This window comes from Harpia harpyja, chromosome 2, assembly GCF_026419915.1.
Source record: "Harpia harpyja isolate bHarHar1 chromosome 2, bHarHar1 primary haplotype, whole genome shotgun sequence".
NCBI classification, from domain to species: Eukaryota; Metazoa; Chordata; class Aves; order Accipitriformes; family Accipitridae; genus Harpia; species Harpia harpyja.
This window is the reverse complement of record NC_068941.1, coordinates 30,527,461-30,546,644: the sequence shown is the minus strand read 5'-3', so window position 1 is coordinate 30,546,644 and position 19,184 is coordinate 30,527,461. Positions and strand designations below refer to the sequence as shown.

At 40.4% G+C, this 19,184-nt stretch overlaps 1 protein-coding gene across 1 annotated transcript in view; it reads left to right on the top strand.

Annotated features, from left to right (window-relative positions):
• The window catches only part of ENPEP (glutamyl aminopeptidase), a 37,252-nt gene extending 18,349 nt beyond the window's left edge, over positions 1 to 18,903 (top strand). The window contains exons 8-20 of the mRNA XM_052774553.1: positions 3,642 to 3,707; positions 5,136 to 5,201; positions 6,489 to 6,640; positions 10,424 to 10,503; positions 12,182 to 12,309; positions 12,424 to 12,479; positions 13,265 to 13,415; positions 14,172 to 14,245; positions 14,348 to 14,449; positions 14,559 to 14,729; positions 16,669 to 16,809; positions 17,637 to 17,715; positions 17,966 to 18,903. Of these exons, the coding sequence (XP_052630513.1) occupies positions 3,642 to 3,707; positions 5,136 to 5,201; positions 6,489 to 6,640; positions 10,424 to 10,503; positions 12,182 to 12,309; positions 12,424 to 12,479; positions 13,265 to 13,415; positions 14,172 to 14,245; positions 14,348 to 14,449; positions 14,559 to 14,729; positions 16,669 to 16,809; positions 17,637 to 17,715; positions 17,966 to 18,154 (1,455 nt within the window). The 3' untranslated portion in view covers positions 18,155 to 18,903. The remainder of the gene's footprint in view (positions 1 to 3,641; positions 3,708 to 5,135; positions 5,202 to 6,488; positions 6,641 to 10,423; positions 10,504 to 12,181; positions 12,310 to 12,423; positions 12,480 to 13,264; positions 13,416 to 14,171; positions 14,246 to 14,347; positions 14,450 to 14,558; positions 14,730 to 16,668; positions 16,810 to 17,636; positions 17,716 to 17,965) is intronic.
• The last annotated feature ends 281 nt before the right edge of the window (positions 18,904 to 19,184 follow it).

Sequence of the window (19,184 nt, the reverse complement as noted above, 5' to 3'; positions counted from 1 at the left end):
TGGTCTACACCAGTCTCTACAGGCATTGGCCTTAAACTGGGAGATAAGTTAGCTCCACATTTCACTGAGAGTTGTGGAGCTCAGGACTGACTTGGAGTACAGTAGTCTGTAGCCCAGGAAGTGGTAGAGGACACACCGTTAGGTATTTGACAAGTTTTTGCCCATCCTGGGACTGTCCCTGTCAGTGGTGGTGGGGACCTGTGCCTATAAACGCGCTCTCAGAAGCCAGCTGGAACTGACTGGAAGAATACCCTGGGTCTTTCTGAGCAGCAAGACACCAGGATGCTGGTGCCGTCCAACCGCTGTTGCGACCAGGGTGCACAGAGGCCTCCCTGAGCCCACAGCCTCTGGTAGCTGTGTGGGGCAGCAGCCAGGAGCTCAGCACTTGTGGAAAAGTGCTTTGAGGTCCAGAGCACTGGAGAGGCCAGCAGCCATGCTGAGGGTCACCACTTCGATGTGGTCAGCAGGATCCAGGCTAGGAAGCTGAAGCTGGCTTGTCTCCCTCCATATCAGATACAGCCAAAGCCATTTTGTCCTTAGAGAACCCTTAGACATGGAACAAAGCAGGTCTCCCCCAGACTCCCTGGTATCTAACCAGGGAGTCCCTTGACTCAAGCGCTGCCCTGACAACACTGTTGCTTTTAGTTATTTTTTTCAGTGCATTAACAGACAAATCTGAAGCAGCACAGGAGGAAACACCCCTGTCCCTCTTCCCTCTCACCACCACATATGCCACCAAGGTGAGGAAGGAGCTGGGACTCTGCTCACTCTCTCCCCAACCAGCCATCTCCCATGACCTTGTGTTGACAGCTTCTTGTATGACTCTGTCAGTGTTTCCTATCTGATGCCAGAACAAGTTTCCACTGAGCACACAAAATCCACTATTATTAAATCCTGCTTGTTGCTTTCCCTCCAAGCTCCCATTATCAGCTAAACATAAAGTATGTATTGCATTGACTTCAGCTTTAGCTGTGCAAGAGTCTGTAGCTGTAGATATTACTTTTATTAGCTAGACTTGATCCATCCATTTCCATCAGTTTTCTGTTTTCAATTGTTAAATCCTCTATCCAACAATACAACAAGTATTTATTGCATCATAAATGCCTCACAGTCAAATCATAAACCATGTGAAAACCTGGATTGTGTAACACCGTTCTTAAATCAAACTAACAAAAGTCAAGAAACATACAGAGCTAAATGAAATACTCTGCACCAAAATGCATTGTAGTGGTGAGCTAAGCAAGAGACATACTTTTGCATGGTCTGAAAAAACAATGGAGAAAAAAAATCCTAGCTTTTAGTCATCTCTTTGTGCCTACATAATTGCTACATGGACTTATTTTTTTTTAAGTGAAAACACTTGAGGACTCATGCATTGTTTGGGAACAGTCTGCCTGGGATATAATTTGGATTGGGATATAATTTGGATTGAATGAGAAAGTCTTCACGTAGATTTAGCTCAAATTACTGTTGATATTTATATATAAATGCGTGACAAAATTAACTTGTTTCTTTTTGGCTTTATTTTGGCTTCTCTTTTGCATTTTTCTTATAAAAACAATCTCCTCATGATAATATTCATCACTAAACAAATAAAGCATAATTTGGAATGTTCTCTGTTAGTTTTACCAGAGCAATTACAGGGTTTCTGCAATCCTAAAACTCTAATGGTTAGGTCTAAAGCCTAAGGGTCTGTGGAGTCATTGCAGTGTATTCTGTAAGGGAAACTCTAACTGCTGTATGATCGGCATGGCATTATGTGCCTAGGAAAGCTGTATTAGAGTAGAGCTGGTGACTGCACAATTAATGTATATAATTCTTTTAATCTGCTCTTAAAAAGTAATTGCATCTCACCTCTTTTCCAGTTTAATCCTCTCAGTTTGAAAGATTCTATTAAAGTAACAATGACATTTTTTTGTCTTTGGAGTTCAAACATTGATTACCTTTTCAGAAAACAGATACTTAAATAATTTCTGCTAGAAGTTTGGTCTTGGACCCCCACATTTTTGGAACCTCCCAGCTAAAGAAGTTTGGGATTAAACATTCCATATTTCTGCCACATACAATCTTGTCATATACTTGGCAATTACTACACCTCTCTAGGAGAAGTTATGTGGGTGTTGTTAAAAGGCTCGCCCTCACATCCCCATCAGACAAGGTCAGCTATTCAAATCAAGGTCACTTTCCTGAACCTCCCCAACAGTTGAAAGAAAGGAAAGTTATTAAAACACTGGAGTTCCTATAACCAGTTATAACCAGTTGTTAGGATGAGTTTTTCTCAAACACACTCCATCACAGACTATAGAGGAATGACAAGAGTAGGGGGAAGAGACTGAAAAGCAGTAATAGAAGATGCAAGGGGCTAACTGTACATTGCAATTTAAAGCAAAAGAAATCTCTGCTGTTCCCAAATGCATGCACAAGTGCATATTTCTACTCTGGCTTTTAATATAAGTGGGAGGGGATGGTCTATGAGAGGTGACATCAGATAAGAAGTGGCTGATAGACAAAGTTGAGGAGCTGAGGTACCCTGGTACATACACGTGGCCTTATGATTACCATTAATCATAAGCAGCCTTATGATTGCCACTAATGGATATCTGTTCTAAATTTTGCTGAATTGCTTTTGAACATATTTCACGGTAAACACATTAAATTATCAGAAGAGAGTCATCTGCTGACTATCTCGACTCTGCAACAATAGTCTGGAAAGCAGTTTGAGGCATATCTGTTCAAACAGTCCCTCTGCTGTGACTCGTGCAGTCAAGTTGTTATTCTCAGACATGTAAATAGGGGAGACAGGATTTACTGAGAATTCAGATAACATTCTTGTTTTCATGGAACAACTGGATTTTTAAACCATTCATAGCATTAGGCTCTCAGCTGCCCTTTGATTTAGTTCAGAAAATGAAAACATGCTAATCCTAAAACTGGGTTTGCACTGCTTTTGTTTTTCATCATTTTGTGCCCACTCTGTTCTTTGTTCCACACGACTCTTCTACTTCTCTCTCCTGTCTTCCCTTTGTTTTTTTCTTCTTTCAAGATCCTAATTGTTTTTTTCTGTGACACCCAAGTAAGTAACTTCTCTGATCCCAATTCTACCCTGCTTCAGAGGCCAAAGCTCTCACACCAGTCCTCAGCAAAGCTCATTCTGAACCTTGAGATGGCATCCCCGACACATAAAGCCCCAGACTTGCAGCATTTTTAGAGTTCCCTACCTGTTGGGTGTTCAGCCAAAGTCACTTCCTCTATCAGGCTGTGCTGCTGGACAGGGCTAGTTCCCCAGCTGCCCTCACCCCTGTGCTGTTCAAAGTGAAACAGGGACCCCCGCTCACACAAATTGGTAGAGCAGCAGGACAGTAAACCCCAGCAGCAGGGCTCAGGTGCCGTTCCACTGGCACAGCTGAACTTGGAAACGGGCACCTGGTCACAGCTAAAGACCAACTCTCACATCTAGAATTAAGCTCTGGCAGGCAGGCATGCTGTGACATGAAGGAATTAAAAAACCCACTTCCTTAGTCAGATAGATGGTTTCTATTTTTGCCTAATAAAATATTCATTCTCATGTTGCTTTTTAGATGAATGGAAATCCAGTGTTAGAGCAGTGTAGAATGACTTTCTCCCTTTCCCTTTGTCCTCAGGGTGCATCGATCCTCAGAATGCTTCGAGACTGGATTACACCAGACCTCTTCCAGAAAGGCTGTCAGGTAAGCGTGGCACCAAACAGGCGAGAAATGCAGCCCATCCTTGTGTTACAGTAGCAAAGCCATTGTTCAAAAAGTGAATATCAGAGATCCTGGTACTAGTACCAAAAGTATTTACTGCATTTCAGTACTGAGTGGACAACATCAAGGGGAAGAAGTTCCACGCTCCCACAGAAGCAGGAATGTGAACTGCACTAAGATTTGATAGCCTGCCAGTGAGGACCTAAATTCATGACAGCTTTTAGCCGAGAAACCTCCTCTACCCCACTGTTATCCTGTTGTCAGCTAGGTTCCCCTCATTCAGCTGTAAAGTATGTCTGCAGCTTCATACAGCCACGATCCTCCAACCCACCCAAGCCTGCTATGCAGGGACACTCTTACAGGCATAAGCTCATCCGTACCCTGATGCAGGGGCACCCAGCCCTAGAGAGCTGAGGTAATAGGGAGCAGAAAAGAGAGATATTGCACACTTCATAGTCCTTTCTCATAGAGAAAAAAATGTGATGCTACAAAATTATGGAAGAAAAAATGGGAGAAAGGACCCCTCCCAGAAAGAGGAAGGTTATCTGCCCTTTCCTCTGAACCAACATCTGTCATCTCTGAAGAGTTACAGCCCAGGTTTACCACATTTGTTCTCACCTCCCTCCCTCCTGGAGAGCACATTTATGGGCTGCTACAAGACAGTTGTGTTTTCCTTTATTTTTCCTTTCATATATTCAATCAGGACAGTTCCACAAGATGGGAAAATACAGCCACCTTGTCCACAAGAGTCTAATGCTTCCCCTCTACTCAAAGCCTTCAAGAACATTAAAGTAGGTAGCGGTGGCTAACAGTGAAACAAACAGCACCATCTACTGACTAAACATCACCAGGAGCCGGATAGCAGGGTAGGAAAGCACTCGCTAAGCAGCCAGGTAAGATAAAGGATAGGAATAGTGTTTAGGGGGTGCAAACACTTAGCTGAATACCATTATTCCTTGTAATAGTCATTTTGATTACAACTTAGAGGCGACTAGACTTCCCTACTTCCACTCCGAGTCCACAGCTAGTGAAATCTCCTGAAACAGCTTCCTCCTTCTAAGCAAGCTCTTACATTAAACATAAATTTGCAACAGGGTATGCTGGTGTCCATTCAAACAAAATACAAAGAACTCTTCAAGTACAAATTTATTTCGTACTAACAAGTCACAGTGGAAAATGCTGACTTTTAGTGTTACAGGATGCATTGGAAAGCAAAGGAACTTCATCAGCTGAATATTGATCCATTTAACCTCCTACTCACAATACTACCATCCACGCATAGATACTTTGTACAACTGATCTGTACTCTCTGTACTCTCTGTATCTCTGTACAACTGAATATGTGTATTGTTTTCATAGGCAAAGAAGAAAGACCTGGTAGTATTTTCACAGTCTTCTACCTCTCTCTAGGCATATTTGAAGAAACACCATTTCCAGAATGCCAAGACACAACAATTTTGGGAAGCTCTGGAAGCGGTATGTTTTGCAGCAACCCAAACCCTCGCTAATAAATTTTCCATATCTCACCCACTGATTTCAGTTTCCCAAACTTTTTATATTCTGTAGCTCTTCTGTCAATCAGAGGTCACAAGCTAAGCAGCCTCCCAGTATATTCCAACACATCTTATTTCTAGCAAATATATATTATTTCCTCATTTTTTGGCATAAGACTGTGGGAGTGGAATAAGAAACAAGAAAGGAGGCCTTGCTAACAAACAGCCTGCTACTGAAACATTCCCCCTGCAACTCAAACTCATTTCATGGGTGAAAACACCCCTCATCCACCACACCCATACACCCCATACTCTCCCGTATCTCTAACCAGATTTAGCTGTTTGAAAGTTCTCAACAGTATCCATTCCCAAGTAATTTTGGTGTTTATCTCCGTCTCTATCTTCTGAGTCCCAGCTGGGTCATCGTCTGTGCCACCGTTTTCTGATCCTTCCTTTTGCTTGAGACTGGGTTGTTTCTCTCCACCTATCTCATTACCCCCAAAAGCCCACCTGCATACTACCAGGTTCTTCCCGATGATATTTCCTTTCCTTCCACCACTGTGGACACCCACACAGCCCAAGTTGCACTTTTGTGTCTCCTTCAAAGTTCCTATCTTCTCCTTGGCCCCAGACTTCTTCCTGCTCAGCAGGACTTCTTCCTGCTTTGTCTCTCTGGTGCCCTGCATCTTCACATCATCTACTTCGTCTGAAGAAGGAAACAATGACCCCAGCTCCCTTCCCTCACAGGTGGCATCCTGGGGAGGCAGTGGCAGCTTTCTCCAGCTCCAGTCTCTAGGACAGAAGCTCACAGTCCACAGAATGGATCAAATTTTACATTAGTGCAGCTGCTGGTGGTTAATACTGCCTCCTCCTTCACTCTCAAAACAGGGCATACTGCAAAGAGACTTCTGGCTTTGAAAAGTCTCTTTATGTCCCTTCTGTCCTGTTCAGTTATTTCCTCAGAAAAAATGGAGAGATCTTAGAGGATGCAAGGGACCTCAAAGGTTCCTCAGTATTTCTTGTCCATGCTACTGGTCAGTCTCCTGCCCATATACTTCTCATTTCCTCTGTCCGTGCTCAAGTTTCCAGCTCATTCTTTCTTTCAATGACAGGCACTATAAAAGGATTTAATGGAGTAGTTTTTGTACTGAACCTGCTCTTTCCTCTGCCACTTTCTGCTCTTCTTTCTCTCAATATCAGAGATACTTTTTTTTTTAACTCTTTGGACTGAATTTGCTTTTTCACTGCAACCTTCTCCCATCATCCATAGGCAAGTAATAAACCTGTGAAGGAAGTCATGGACACATGGACCAGGCAGATGGGCTACCCTGTTTTGGAGATGGGAAATAATTCAGTATTCACACAGAAACGTTTTCTCTTGGATCCCAATGCAAATGCTTCTCATCCTCCTTCTGATCTTGGGTAAGTTCCTGCTGTGAATGTCTATCCAAAACAGATAGAAATACTGTACAGGTACTCTCTTCAACTGACATACAGTAGGCAGTGTTATACCCATTCTTGCTAAACTTAATCTCAGGATTTGTTTTTAAAAAGAAGCCAGTAGGAAGTTGGATACAAGTATTTCAAATTTAGGACAGCATCAGCCCTTTGTCTCAGAGTTTCTTTCTCCAACACCGCAGAGTAGAATTTGACAGGGTGTCTCAGAAAATCTTATGTCCACACACAGACAGCTCAAATGATTGCAAGTCACCTGTTGAACCACTGCAAATTATAGTCTGCCAGACTAAGGAAAACTGACACAAAATTGTCTCTGTCCAGAAATCAGATACCATTATCTAGGTATTTTATACCACAATATTTTATTCCTTTTCCCATATGGTATAGGATCTATAATACAACACAGGGTCTTCACATACAATACAGGGTCTTCTCTACATGTCTTAAAAACATGAATTACTATGAAATAACTAGTCATGTATAAATGTTATTAATCCTCATCAAGAGCTATTTTTTCCCTATTTAACTCAGGATGGTATTGCTTAATTTTACCTATCTAAAAGGTAGTTATCTAGTCAAAGTTAGACATTTTGGGCTCTTACGTGGCCAGACAGACAGCTGCATTCATCTACCCTATTCAAGACGGGGGGGGCTGGGGGGTGGGGGGTGTATAATCTATAGGAGCATATTTGTTAATTAACAGATGACTGACCTGGGAGGAGATGAACCCTACAAGTGGGTTGGTGAACCTGCACAGAAAAATGTCTCAGCTGCACCATGGCATTAACCAGCTGAATAACTGTTCGGAGCTGGCATTGTGTATATTCTTAGCCAGCCCCAATTTTGAGGCAATACAACTTTGCTACCATTTCAGTGAAAGAGATTCAAATCAACCCATATTAGGAAGCTTTCGTTCCTTGAACTAGCCCAATCAATTAAACCAGTAAAACTTGCCTGTACGAACCAGAACTAAATCTACCCAAATGCAATTTTCTATTAGCTTCTTCTAGTTATTTTAATACAAAAAGCAAGAACAAGGAGAAAATGAAGAAACAGTTGTGGCCACTTTATTTCATTCTGATTAAAAAGAAAAAACTTGACCAATGAGAAGACCCATGGTATTGGCAGCTTAGGACGGGTATCAAAAGAGTTTGGATAATTACCTGTGTCTTTGAAACATTGTATTTCTCCCAACATAAGCAGAAAAGTTTGCAGGCTTTTGAAGTAACGCTAGCTGCAAACAGCAGCACTGTGCCATCTGAAGGCTGGTATTACAGACTATTCAGGCAAAAATACTTCTTTGTGTTAAAAATTTTGACTTACTGCACTATGCTATGAGGTAGCAGAATCAGGAATCCTACTTTTGCTTGACTTCAAGACTTACAGTACATTGCCATTTGTCATTTCTTGAGCAGAAATCCCAGCACTGCTCCTACTCTAACCTGTCAAGAAGCTGAGCTGTGCACTGCCCCTGCTATTCCCAAAGTGAGAGGGGAATTTGTTTCTGAATATGTAGTTTTATAAATTACTTCAAAAATAAAATGCAGTAATATAATGCTGACATTATCTATCCTGGGACAGACTTACTCTCTTACCTAGAAGTCAGTCCACTGAAAATCAATACCCCCTCCTTCCACCCTCACAGATGGGGTTGAGGAAGCTCCTGAAGAGATCCTACCCCAGATGGGACTGGCCTATTTCATGTCCAGGTGTGGGATTTTGATTTAAGCAGTGAAAACTCCAGGCCTTGTGTATGCTTTATTCTCTGAACCCTGCAGGGATAGTCTCCTCAGCTGCCTGCTTGTTTCAAGCTTGTTTGGCTTGAAAGAGTCCTCTCCTGCATGCTGACACTCAAAAGAAATGGAAGTTCAAAAACCTGTGCTCTTAAAATAGTGCTGCTGGGCAAATATGTAGCTACAGCATAGCATGTCAGGAACACATCCTCAATATGCACAGTTAACAGGACACAGCTCTTGTACCTTATGCTCAGGAAAAGTACTTATGTATGTAAGCTCAGGAACATATAAAGAAAACTAAATAAAATCCCCCTCATTAAATGCATTTAAAAAACCAGAGGGTTTTTTTTTTTTTAAATCATCTTTTATGGGCTTTCTCTTGGGGAACCACAATACTGGGGCTTCTAGCCAAACAATAACCTCTCTAAATTCCCATGGCAGTAAGCTCCATAAAAGAACTAGTAAAATCTAGAAGTATATAAATCTGTTAAGATATTTTTGTTTAGATGATACAAAACAGTAACTGGTCTTTCTTCCTGGAAGAAGCAGGAGATACCATAGCCTTCATTTTGGTATTTTCTGGAAGTTAATGACCATCCACTTAATCCAGGGTTGTAAAGATGGCTCAGGTTTTCCTGTGGCGCTTGTCACCAGGGCATTTAAGACAGAAGAAAAATCTCACTGGGATGGACTGTAATATGCTAACATGGAACAGCAGTTGACTGCTCAAAAGGGCTTAATAATTTTAGCAGCCCTATGCAGGTGGCTGTGCAGGTATGCTCATGGCATGCTCTGCCATCCTATTTCCCTGACTGCCTGGTCACAGTCTTGATCAGGCTGTGCCATGGCTCCCTCCCAGCCCAAATGTCTCAGCTTCATCCTGGGCATGCCCCAGACTGAGGAGCCTGCACCTACCCAATGAAGGTATTCAAGGAATTGAAAAGCAAGAGGAAAGGTCACATTTGGCTCCCAGTGCTTTATAATTGAGGAATTAAGGTTGTCTTGGAGAAGGAAAATAGGCTGGAAAAGGCAAAAGGTTCTACTGACTGTATCGCAATGGTTGCTTAAGCTCTTTCAGTTTTCACATCTGTAAAAAAGATTTCATAATACTTAACCACTTATTTCAAGTCAGCGTTGCAAAGATTAAGTGGTGTCTGCACAAAGACCTAGACACATCAGTATTACCACTGATACCAACCATCCACATATAATCATTTTTTACTAAATTAATTGTTTTGTACCCTGCTAGGTTATTATCTGACATGACATGAAGATACTGCTTAGCAGGGCTGCATGTTCCAGAGCTGTGGTAATAAGCTACACAGGATAGCACAATGGAAATTCATTTATGTGATCTCTGTATGATTATGGGTGATTTTTACCCTTTCCAGCATACAGAGTCACCAAGAGGTGAAGATTGCATTCAGAAAATCACTGATTTAAAAAAAAAAAAAAAAAAAAACCCAAAACAAAAACAGATAAATTGTGCAGCTTTCAGACTTAACTTTGGGCACATCATTAGCAGAGTATCATATTAACTATTAACTTGACTAACACGTCAACATCGGAAGCTGGACAAAATCTTACTTCGCTCCCTTGCTCAGTCCACCAGATGCATTTTGAGAACTATTGATAAATACAAAGTATTAAGACAAGCTACTGCTATTCCCCATCTCTAGAGCATGAACATGCGCAGATATTTCACGCTTTTTATTTTGTTTTTCAGGGAATATAACTGCCCCAATCACACCACATCAATATCTTACATTTTGTTGCCTGAATAGAGTATCATAGCACAGAAACATCTTTACTACATAAAAAACAGCTATTGGTAAAACACTGTGTTTTGTCACAAGGGATATTTGGTAAACGTATATGTACATAAGCACACAATTGGCTTCATAAAACAATATGTAAGCATTAAAACAAATAAAAAAGATACATTGGAGTTTTATTTTTAACATTTGGTTTCAAATGTCATTTGATTCTCTTTCCCTTTAAATAATTTCAGTTACAAATGGAATATACCAGTGAAATGGAGACTTGGGAGTTCAACAAATTATACTTTCTATAACACATCAGATCCTGCAGGTAAACTTCCCCTTCATTTTTAAGAGTAATGAACAGATAAAGCTTTTCAATGTCCTTAACAAGAAATAAAATACAGAATTAACTTTCATGCTTTTCAGTTTTCAGATCCAGGAACCAGCACACAGCTTGGTTGTGGTGAAGTTAGTAGTCATTTCTGCAATAAGATGATTATTTCCCCTATACACAAATTATGTCAGTTTAGGCTCAATTCAGTAAAGTGCTTAAGCATGTGTTTAAATCCAGTCCTATTCAGGGAAGCATCTAAGCATACTCTTAATTATGATGCACTAAAACCAATGGGACTTAGGTATGCCCTTTGTCGAGTCTAAGAAAAGAGGTGAAGTGAGAGGCTGATGAACGCATCTGTGGCATGGTAAACTGGCAATCTAAGTTCAATCAAAGAAAAAGAGCTATGAATGATTACACGCGTTTTCTGATGCTGATTTCAGGAATGAGGAAAAACCTACACGGGTATTTTTTATGGTTGTTCTATTATGCGGTCAAATCTGGATTTCTCATTCTATAACTCTAGTGGCCAAAAATGGGGAAAAAATGGGGGAAAAGAGAAAAAAAGTACTGACTTCTGGAGTTTTAAAATTTCATCATGTTGGAATTTCAGAACTGTCACAATCAGCTCTTCTCTTCTTGTACTTGTTTGAATGTTACCTATTTTAAAAGTAATTTGTCTTTTGTTCTGCTTTTTTTTTTTACCTGGTTGCTTCTAGTATCCATGCAAAAGCAAACAAAAAAGTCTTATGTCATGCTACAAGTCAAAGATTAAGACAAAGAAATTTTCCTTCTCTAACTTCCATATAACATTATGGTGGGCTGCAAGGGGCTATTAACTTGACAAAGTCTCCAAAGGCGTGATTAGGTGCTTACTTCTACATCCATAAAAATCTTGGCTAGTAGGGTAAACAGCAACTGTAGGGAAAAAATGCCTTTTGAAATACTTTGTATGGATAATGCAAAGAGAAAATTGCTTTTAACTCCAGCCACCCTCAAACTGCAGATTGAAGACCACTGCTTTCAATGGGCAATAGAATAACTTTCATAACTAGCAGCACCAACTGGACCAGGCCAAGCTTCTGAGAAAGCAACATTTTTCAAGGATTCATTTTAAATGGGAAATTCCTTAAACATGAATGCTTGAGTAAAGTCTCAGCTGATTTTGTGATTCCTTTATTTATAGCTACAAAAATTGAATCAGGGAGGAGTACAGGGAAGAAAACCCTTAAAAAGTTAGTTGAAATAAACTGAAAAATGAAACGAATGGAGGAAAAAATATGAGAACTTTTAAACTAATAGTAATCATGAGGGTGAAAAACCTTTTAAGAGATATTTGCAAGTACCGTTTCTTTGCAATTTTTTACTTTTTACAATGACACTAATTTTCACCATCCTAACCCTAATCACAATGATCTCCATTTTAAATTTAACAAACTAGCTGGCCTAAGTAATTACCACAATTCACTATTGTAAGACAAGTGCTGGCACTCATTAAAGTCTATAATATCTCGTCTTTACTCATGGCGCTTTAAAAAATAAATAAAATTAAGGTTTGGATCTTATTTTGAAATTCATTAAAACCATATATTACTTTTGGAGTCAAGGAATCTCCAGTGAGTTCTGTGTCATATAAAATGCACAAACTGATCACTGTTTGTTTGTTTTGCAGGAATTATAATAGCATCACCCCCTAATACTTTTGCGAACATTAATCCAGACCACATTGGATTCTATCGGGTGAATTATGATAGTCAAAGCTGGGCCAAGTTAAGCATTCTTCTGGTCAGCAACCACAAAGTGAGTGTCATAACATTAACCTGTCTGATGGGTCTCTTATAGAGGTTTGTAGAGGCTGTTTTTTCTGCAAATAATCTATATATTCTTGATCACTCTTTTCTTCTTTTCGCACAGGATTTTTCAGCTGCTGACCGTGCAGGGATTTTGGATGATGCCTTTTCTTTAGCAAGGTAAGCTAATTCCCTGCAGAGGTTTCAACACAAGTTTTTCACTTTCCATTGCGTGTTAATTAGAATTAACTCAACTCAGATGGTTGAAAGAAAATTTCTGAATTTGTTACAAGTCTTAATTGTTTATTGGCTTATATTGTCCTCCAAAAGGGTCAAATTCAAGTATGCATTGGCAACTTGCAGTACCAATGTAGTCAAGAGAGATGCTCCCCTTCAGCTCAGTGGCAGAAAAAAAGAGGGCTTTAATTGCACAGGTCTTAGAAAGGGCTAAGTAACATTAATAGAAGCACTCCAGAAGAAGTTAGGTGCCCAGAAAATCAGAGACCCACGATGCATAGCATGGTGTTAGGAAGTTACCATCTCAGCTATCTTGTTTAGAAACTTGCTTGGAAACTTCTAGCTCTTGTACCCAGCCATGCTGACACAGATAAACTTTAGGCGACCTCCTGTGACAGCCTGTAAGTCTGAATCACCCCAGCCTTTCAGGATGTCTCCGGGAATTAATGCAGTCAGTTGAGGGCTACCCACTTCTGGGCACGCTGGGCTGCTGCACGATGTGAGTAGCCTCCTCACAGCAGCGAGAGCTCCTGTGGTCAGGCATTGATCAACAGTGATCTTCAGTGGTCTCTTTGAAAACACATCCCAAGTTACATTCCAGACTATTTTCACCCTCTCAAAATTTATTATTTTAGACCTTCTAAAGTAAATAGTGTTCTAATCTCTTTAAAGAAGTAAGTTCTTCAAATTCATTAAAATAACAGAAGTTATGTTTTCTCCTTCCACAGACCTGGACTCGTGAATTATGCTGTTCCCCTGGAGCTCACAAAATACCTAACAAATGAAACAGACTATTTACCTTGGCATCGAGTTATATCATCTGTAACTTACCTCGCAAACATGCTTGAAGATGACACAAATCTCTATCCTCGGTTTCAGGTGATGAAGCAAAAAAACCATTCCTGCACGGGACCACTGGATCTGGCAGCTCAGGACCTGTAACAGCAATAATATTGAAGTTCAAGTGATTTTCAATGTTGCTGAGCTATCAGTATTTACTTTTTGTTACAGTACTCTTAAAAAAAAAGTGCCGAAAACTGCTTAGTACTGATCTCTGAATTACCTGGATTCTCAGTTCAGGACTATGCACTTGGAAGAAAGAAATTATGCTTAATTATTCTTATAATCCATCACCATAAGTCACAGTACAGACATTTGTTAGTCAAGGCTGTCCTGCATCCAGTAAAGCATGTATAGGGCAGCAAAATCTCTGACACCTGTCCTCAGGACGAAGGATGGCTATATCTCAATGTGGCAGGGAGCAGGTGTGTTAGTTGACCTACCATGCTGAACATGATTTAATGGTCACTGAAATAAGTATGTCCTGAACTCAGCATTATCTCTGGAAAACAGTTGTGGCAGTGTGTCCTTGCTGTACCCCAACCTTCATTCAGGAGCACAGACAAGGCTGGAGAGAAGCAGATTGCCTTTGTCCTATCTGCGCATCAGTATTGCAAGCATTCAGACTTAGCATGCTGTGGTGATCTGGAAAGATTGTGCATGTGCATGTTGGTGTTCCTTGTTGTTTAAGAGATGTTAGTTCTGGGAAAAATGAAGGAGAATAAACTATGAACACAAATATTTTGTTATTTAAAGAAATCTACCAAAGTAACCAACCCTCTTTTTCTACCTCAGGAATATTTCCGCTACCTGGTAAAACCCATTGTGGATCAACTGCACTGGAATGATTTTGGAAGCCATCTGGAGAGGTTGAACAATGTTTTTTTTTCCTTCTCATATTACTGATAGATTCAAAGAACACTAAGCAGTAGGAAAATATCCCTCTCTATATCTCTCTTTCTCTTTTAAAGGCTTCTTCGTGCATCTGTTCTAGACTTTGCCTGCAGTATGGATGACATAGAATCTCTGAACAACGCTTCTCAACTATTCGAGCAATGGCTACAAGGAAAAATGTGAGTGCTCATGGCTTTTGTGGCTGGTGAAGAACACGGCATGTGACTCGGCCATAGATCTCAAGCAGGAAAGGGGAAAGAACATTCAAGTACTGTTTCTTTATTTTAGCATTCCTGCAAATCTCCGACTCCTAGTATATCGCTATGGGATGCAGAACTCAGGCAATGAGTCATCGTGGAATTACATGTTCAAGAAATACCAAGAAACTTCATTAGCACAAGAAAAAGAAAAGCTGCTGTATGGCCTGGCATCAGTGAAGAACATCACCCTTTTGGACAGGTGATTTAAACACACAAAGATTTTTCTTTCGCTACAGAAGCAACCAGTCACCATTTGCTCATTCCCCTCTCCTTTCTCCTGTGCTGTCATTTTTGTCAGATTACAGCATGAGGAATGCAACACATTTTTCAAGACCAGTTATCTAACACCCCCCCTCTGAGATTGTACTATAGTGGAAAAAAAGCCTTGCTCCTTTAGTGGAAAGATATTGAACACATGGTAGCTTCTGCACACAATCAACAGCCTTCAGCTCTTCCAACAGTGCTTCACCCTGTGTAATTTTAGCTGCCTAATAGTTAAGCATCAGGAGAAAATTAGTCATCTATGTTTCCTCTATAATCAGTGAAGGGAGGCAGGACCTCCAGAGCACTGTTTATCCCAGACCAGGAAAGGAACTTAAAATCAACGGGAAGAATTGCTTTTGGGTGTTGCCAGTCACCCTCCATTGGCTACAGAGGGAGTTTGCCTAGACTAGATGTCTGCCTTCCAAGTACCCAAAATTAGGCAACCTTGAGCAATCATTACTAAGAGTCCTATGAAGGCATCCGTGCGAAGACGCAATGCTCCCTGAAGTGCTGTGCAGAGGTACTTGGGCAGGAACCAGAAATGATGTATTCATGCCACCATGGCAGTGATGGGGAGTCTGGATACTGCCCCAGGCTGGTCCAGCTGTCAGACTGGGCAAGCATCTTTCCAGGCTGCCGCTCTGCATAGACACACCAGCTCCTTTAAGCTTATCTGATAACTTTGCATGCAATTATATCATGTAGAGGAGATGCAGGCAAATATCTTCACCAGGGCTGTTCACCACTTTGTTGGAGCCCTATCTAAATATCATAAGATGGAGCAGTCTCTGCCTGGAAGAGTTCCAAGTTGAAACAAGATGAAACAAGGAAGTATAGGAGATTCAGGAAGAGTAAACATAAGAGTTAGAGTAATTAAATTAGTGGCAGGAGGCAGCTGTATTCCTAAATTCTTGTGACCACAACAGCCATAATCTAAAGCCATTCAATGACTAATTGCTGACATGATTAAGACATGAATTAATTAGCTAGATCAGCCTATATTTGCAGAAAATAAAAAATTCCCCCTAAAGCAGGGAGAACTTGCCTCTTAATTTACTATTAAAATGACAAGGAAGAGGAAAAGAGCAAACAGATTGAGAAAATCATCCCCTACATATAGGAAGAAAGAAGACAATCCTTAATCGCAGCACACAACAGCTTAAGGGTGTTCTTCTGCAGCTGCTGCTGTGAAGCCATGACCACACTACTCATCTCCCTGTGAATATGCATGCTGAGGGATCCTCCACTCTGTCAGTCAAAACCATTTGTGCTGTAACTGGAATTGTAACTGCAGCACTTACAGGCATGCTATGCCCAAATGAATTTTAATTTTGTATAGGTAAGAGTTCCAGAACAAACAGCACAGATTTCAGTGTGAGAAAGCCACCTGCGTGTGTAGTCATGGTGCCTATAAGATCTTTATAGCCTGGACTACTACTTTTTTGGCACTTGGCTACCCAAACAGGCTGGACTACTGACCCAGTCTTTTTTCCACTACTTGATTAAAATATAGGAATAATAATGGGGTTTGGCCATTTTCAAGTAACTCAGAGACATAAACCCTACTTACTTTCTAAAGAGATGCCTAACTGCATAGATTTCTTTCAATACAATTATCTCTTGACACAGTTATCAAGAGATACTTATGTTTTAGATCAGTGTGCTCCACCTTTAAAATGCTGTAGACAAAAATAATATTCCGCTTGGAAATGGGCTGTAGACTGTGGTGGTAAATACTTGAGAAATACAGACATTAGCATTGCATTATTTCTCATCATCATCAGTTAAGTCTACACTGAAAGTGTTAACTTATTATTTGCTTTTCATGGTCTTTCATGAAAGTCTCTCACTGGTTCTTATGGCATTTCCCTTAGGTATCTGAAATATATTTACAACACCAGCCTCATCAAAAGCCAAGACGTGTTCACAGTCCTTAAATACATCTCGTATAACACCTATGGGAAAACGATGGCCTGGGACTGGATACGACTTAACTGGCAGTACTTAGTTGACAGGTACACTAATGAACTCATTGGAAACTTTAGGTCTACATCTATTTGTATATCTTGTTATATGCCATGCTTTTCTGTATTTTCACTATACAGCTATAATCACTGGACTTTGCATAATGAAAACTGAAAGTGTATTCAACGCAATTATATCCAGCTACTGTGAAAAAGTACTTTGCTGCTGACTTGAAAATCATTCTTTACCTAAATGATCACTACCAATAAACGGTGATTAAAAAGTATAGAAAGTTCTACTGAGGCTATAGAAATTTGGTTATTGCATGGAAATTAGTCAGTTGTGTATCCACTCTTTCTATTGATTTCATAACAAGAAGACAGCGTAGAGAATTTTTTTCGTTCCTTCTAGTGGTAACAGCAAGCAGCAGATGTACAGACAAGCAGTGGAAGTAATAGCAAACCTTTTAGGTTTGCTCCTCCCTATTTGAGTGACTTCTCTCTCCTTCCTTCTCCTTTCTAAGCGCTTGGCGAGGGCACAGAAGCAAAGCATACCTGCAAGCCTTGAGCTGTGAACTGGACAGCATTTGTATTGCTGAGCAGCAATACACCCAATTTCCAGCATGAGACAATAAGTCACTAATTAAAAAAACCCCAAACCTCGCCCAGAAGAGATCACTCCATTAGTAGACATATTTGAGAACAGCACAGATATTGTATAGGAATATTATTTTTCAAGTATTTCTAAAAATGCTGAAATCCAAGTGCATCTGTTTTATTGTAGCACAGTTAGAAGTTTAAGCTTCAGATAATTACTTGTGCCTTTTCTTTTTTTAACAGTATTGCATCAAACATCATTTATTAAATTGTTTTTCTAGATTCACTATCAATGACAGAAACCTTGGTCGATTAGTAACTATCACCCAAACATTCAACACTGAGCTCCAGCTTTGGCAGGTATGGTGACAGCACTTCTCTTGGTTTTAAGTCAATATATTTAACAATCTACTGGCCAGGAAACTTGACTTTTTATCCTCTAAATGTGTAAAGCAGTATGAGTGACTGTAGAACTATCCCAGTGCTACCAGCCTGAGCTTAAATATCACTCCCAGCCAAAAGTGCCCTTGAGCAGGTCCCTGTAAAAAGCCACTTGCCCAATAGCAGCATTATTTGCTTCATGTCAATTCTTTTTCTCTCTCTTTTCCAGATGGAAAATTTCTTTGAGAAGTATCCTAATGCTGGGGCAGCAGAATTGCCCAGGAGTCAGTCAATTGAGCAGGTGAAGAACAACATTGAATGGCTAAAAGTAAACAAGGAGGAAATACGAACATGGCTAGAAGCACTGCCAAGGCCCTTGAAGTCTTACTTTGTTAAAAATACCAGGCACTCATTCTAGGCACTCAGAACCTCAGAGATATTTAGCAATGTGGATTTCTTACCTAGGTACCTTAGAGGACCAAGGCCTAATATTTTTTCTACAAACATTCAGGAGACCACTGCCAGAGCAATGTTTGTGTAGTTGCTGATCCCAGACCCTGCCAGCACTTATGTGCAGGAATGGCTTCATATTTTGAGGGATGAATTTGCCTGAACAAACAGGATAAATGTTTAAAGTTACTCAAGGCATAAGTGATGGCAGAACTGGGGTCCTTGCTGATGAAGCTGCTCTCACTTCTTCCACATACCACTTCTTCTGAAAAGCTACTTCTTGGTTCGCACAGAAGCGTATCTAGTACAGTCAGGGATTTCTTTCCAAGTGCACCTCATAGGAGCTTTCTCCTGAAGGAAAGAGAATTAAGCAGTAATTTTAACATTGTCTGAAAATTGTCCCCTATATTTACAGCTGTAAAAATTCTACATTTGGGATTTACCTTTCCATTCTGATACTACAGAAAGGCCAGTTAAGCTTCCCTCTCCATTGATTTTTGAAGTTTAACTACCAGTACACAAGGGATCAATATTACCAGCTTCTTTTTCAATGTTATTAGTTGGTATTCTGTAGCTTGGGTTAGGGGTTGTCTTGGTTATTTTTGTCTTATTTCTAAATTTTCTCAAAAGAAGAACATGTGGCAGCCGTTACTGCAAACAAGACATACAGTCCTTACTGTCTCTTTTCTTAGGGAAAAATAAAATTTAAAAAACCTACCTGGAAATCTCAGTCTCTTTCTAATAAAGTGGCAAAACTGCCTGGCATGTAGAAAGACACCTGTTACATAGCCCAGGTATGCCATATATATAGCTTCAGTGACTTTTGAGGGGGAAAAATCTATTATCTCCTCTGAGAAGATACAAAAAAAATGGCAAATTCAGGCAGAGGGGGCAGATGAGTCCCACTGCTGCAATTCAGTCTACTGCAGGAGTACAGGCAGCACAGAAACAACTCTTGGTCCCAAGTCCCTCTGCCACTATGCTGCTGGAGAAAGGAC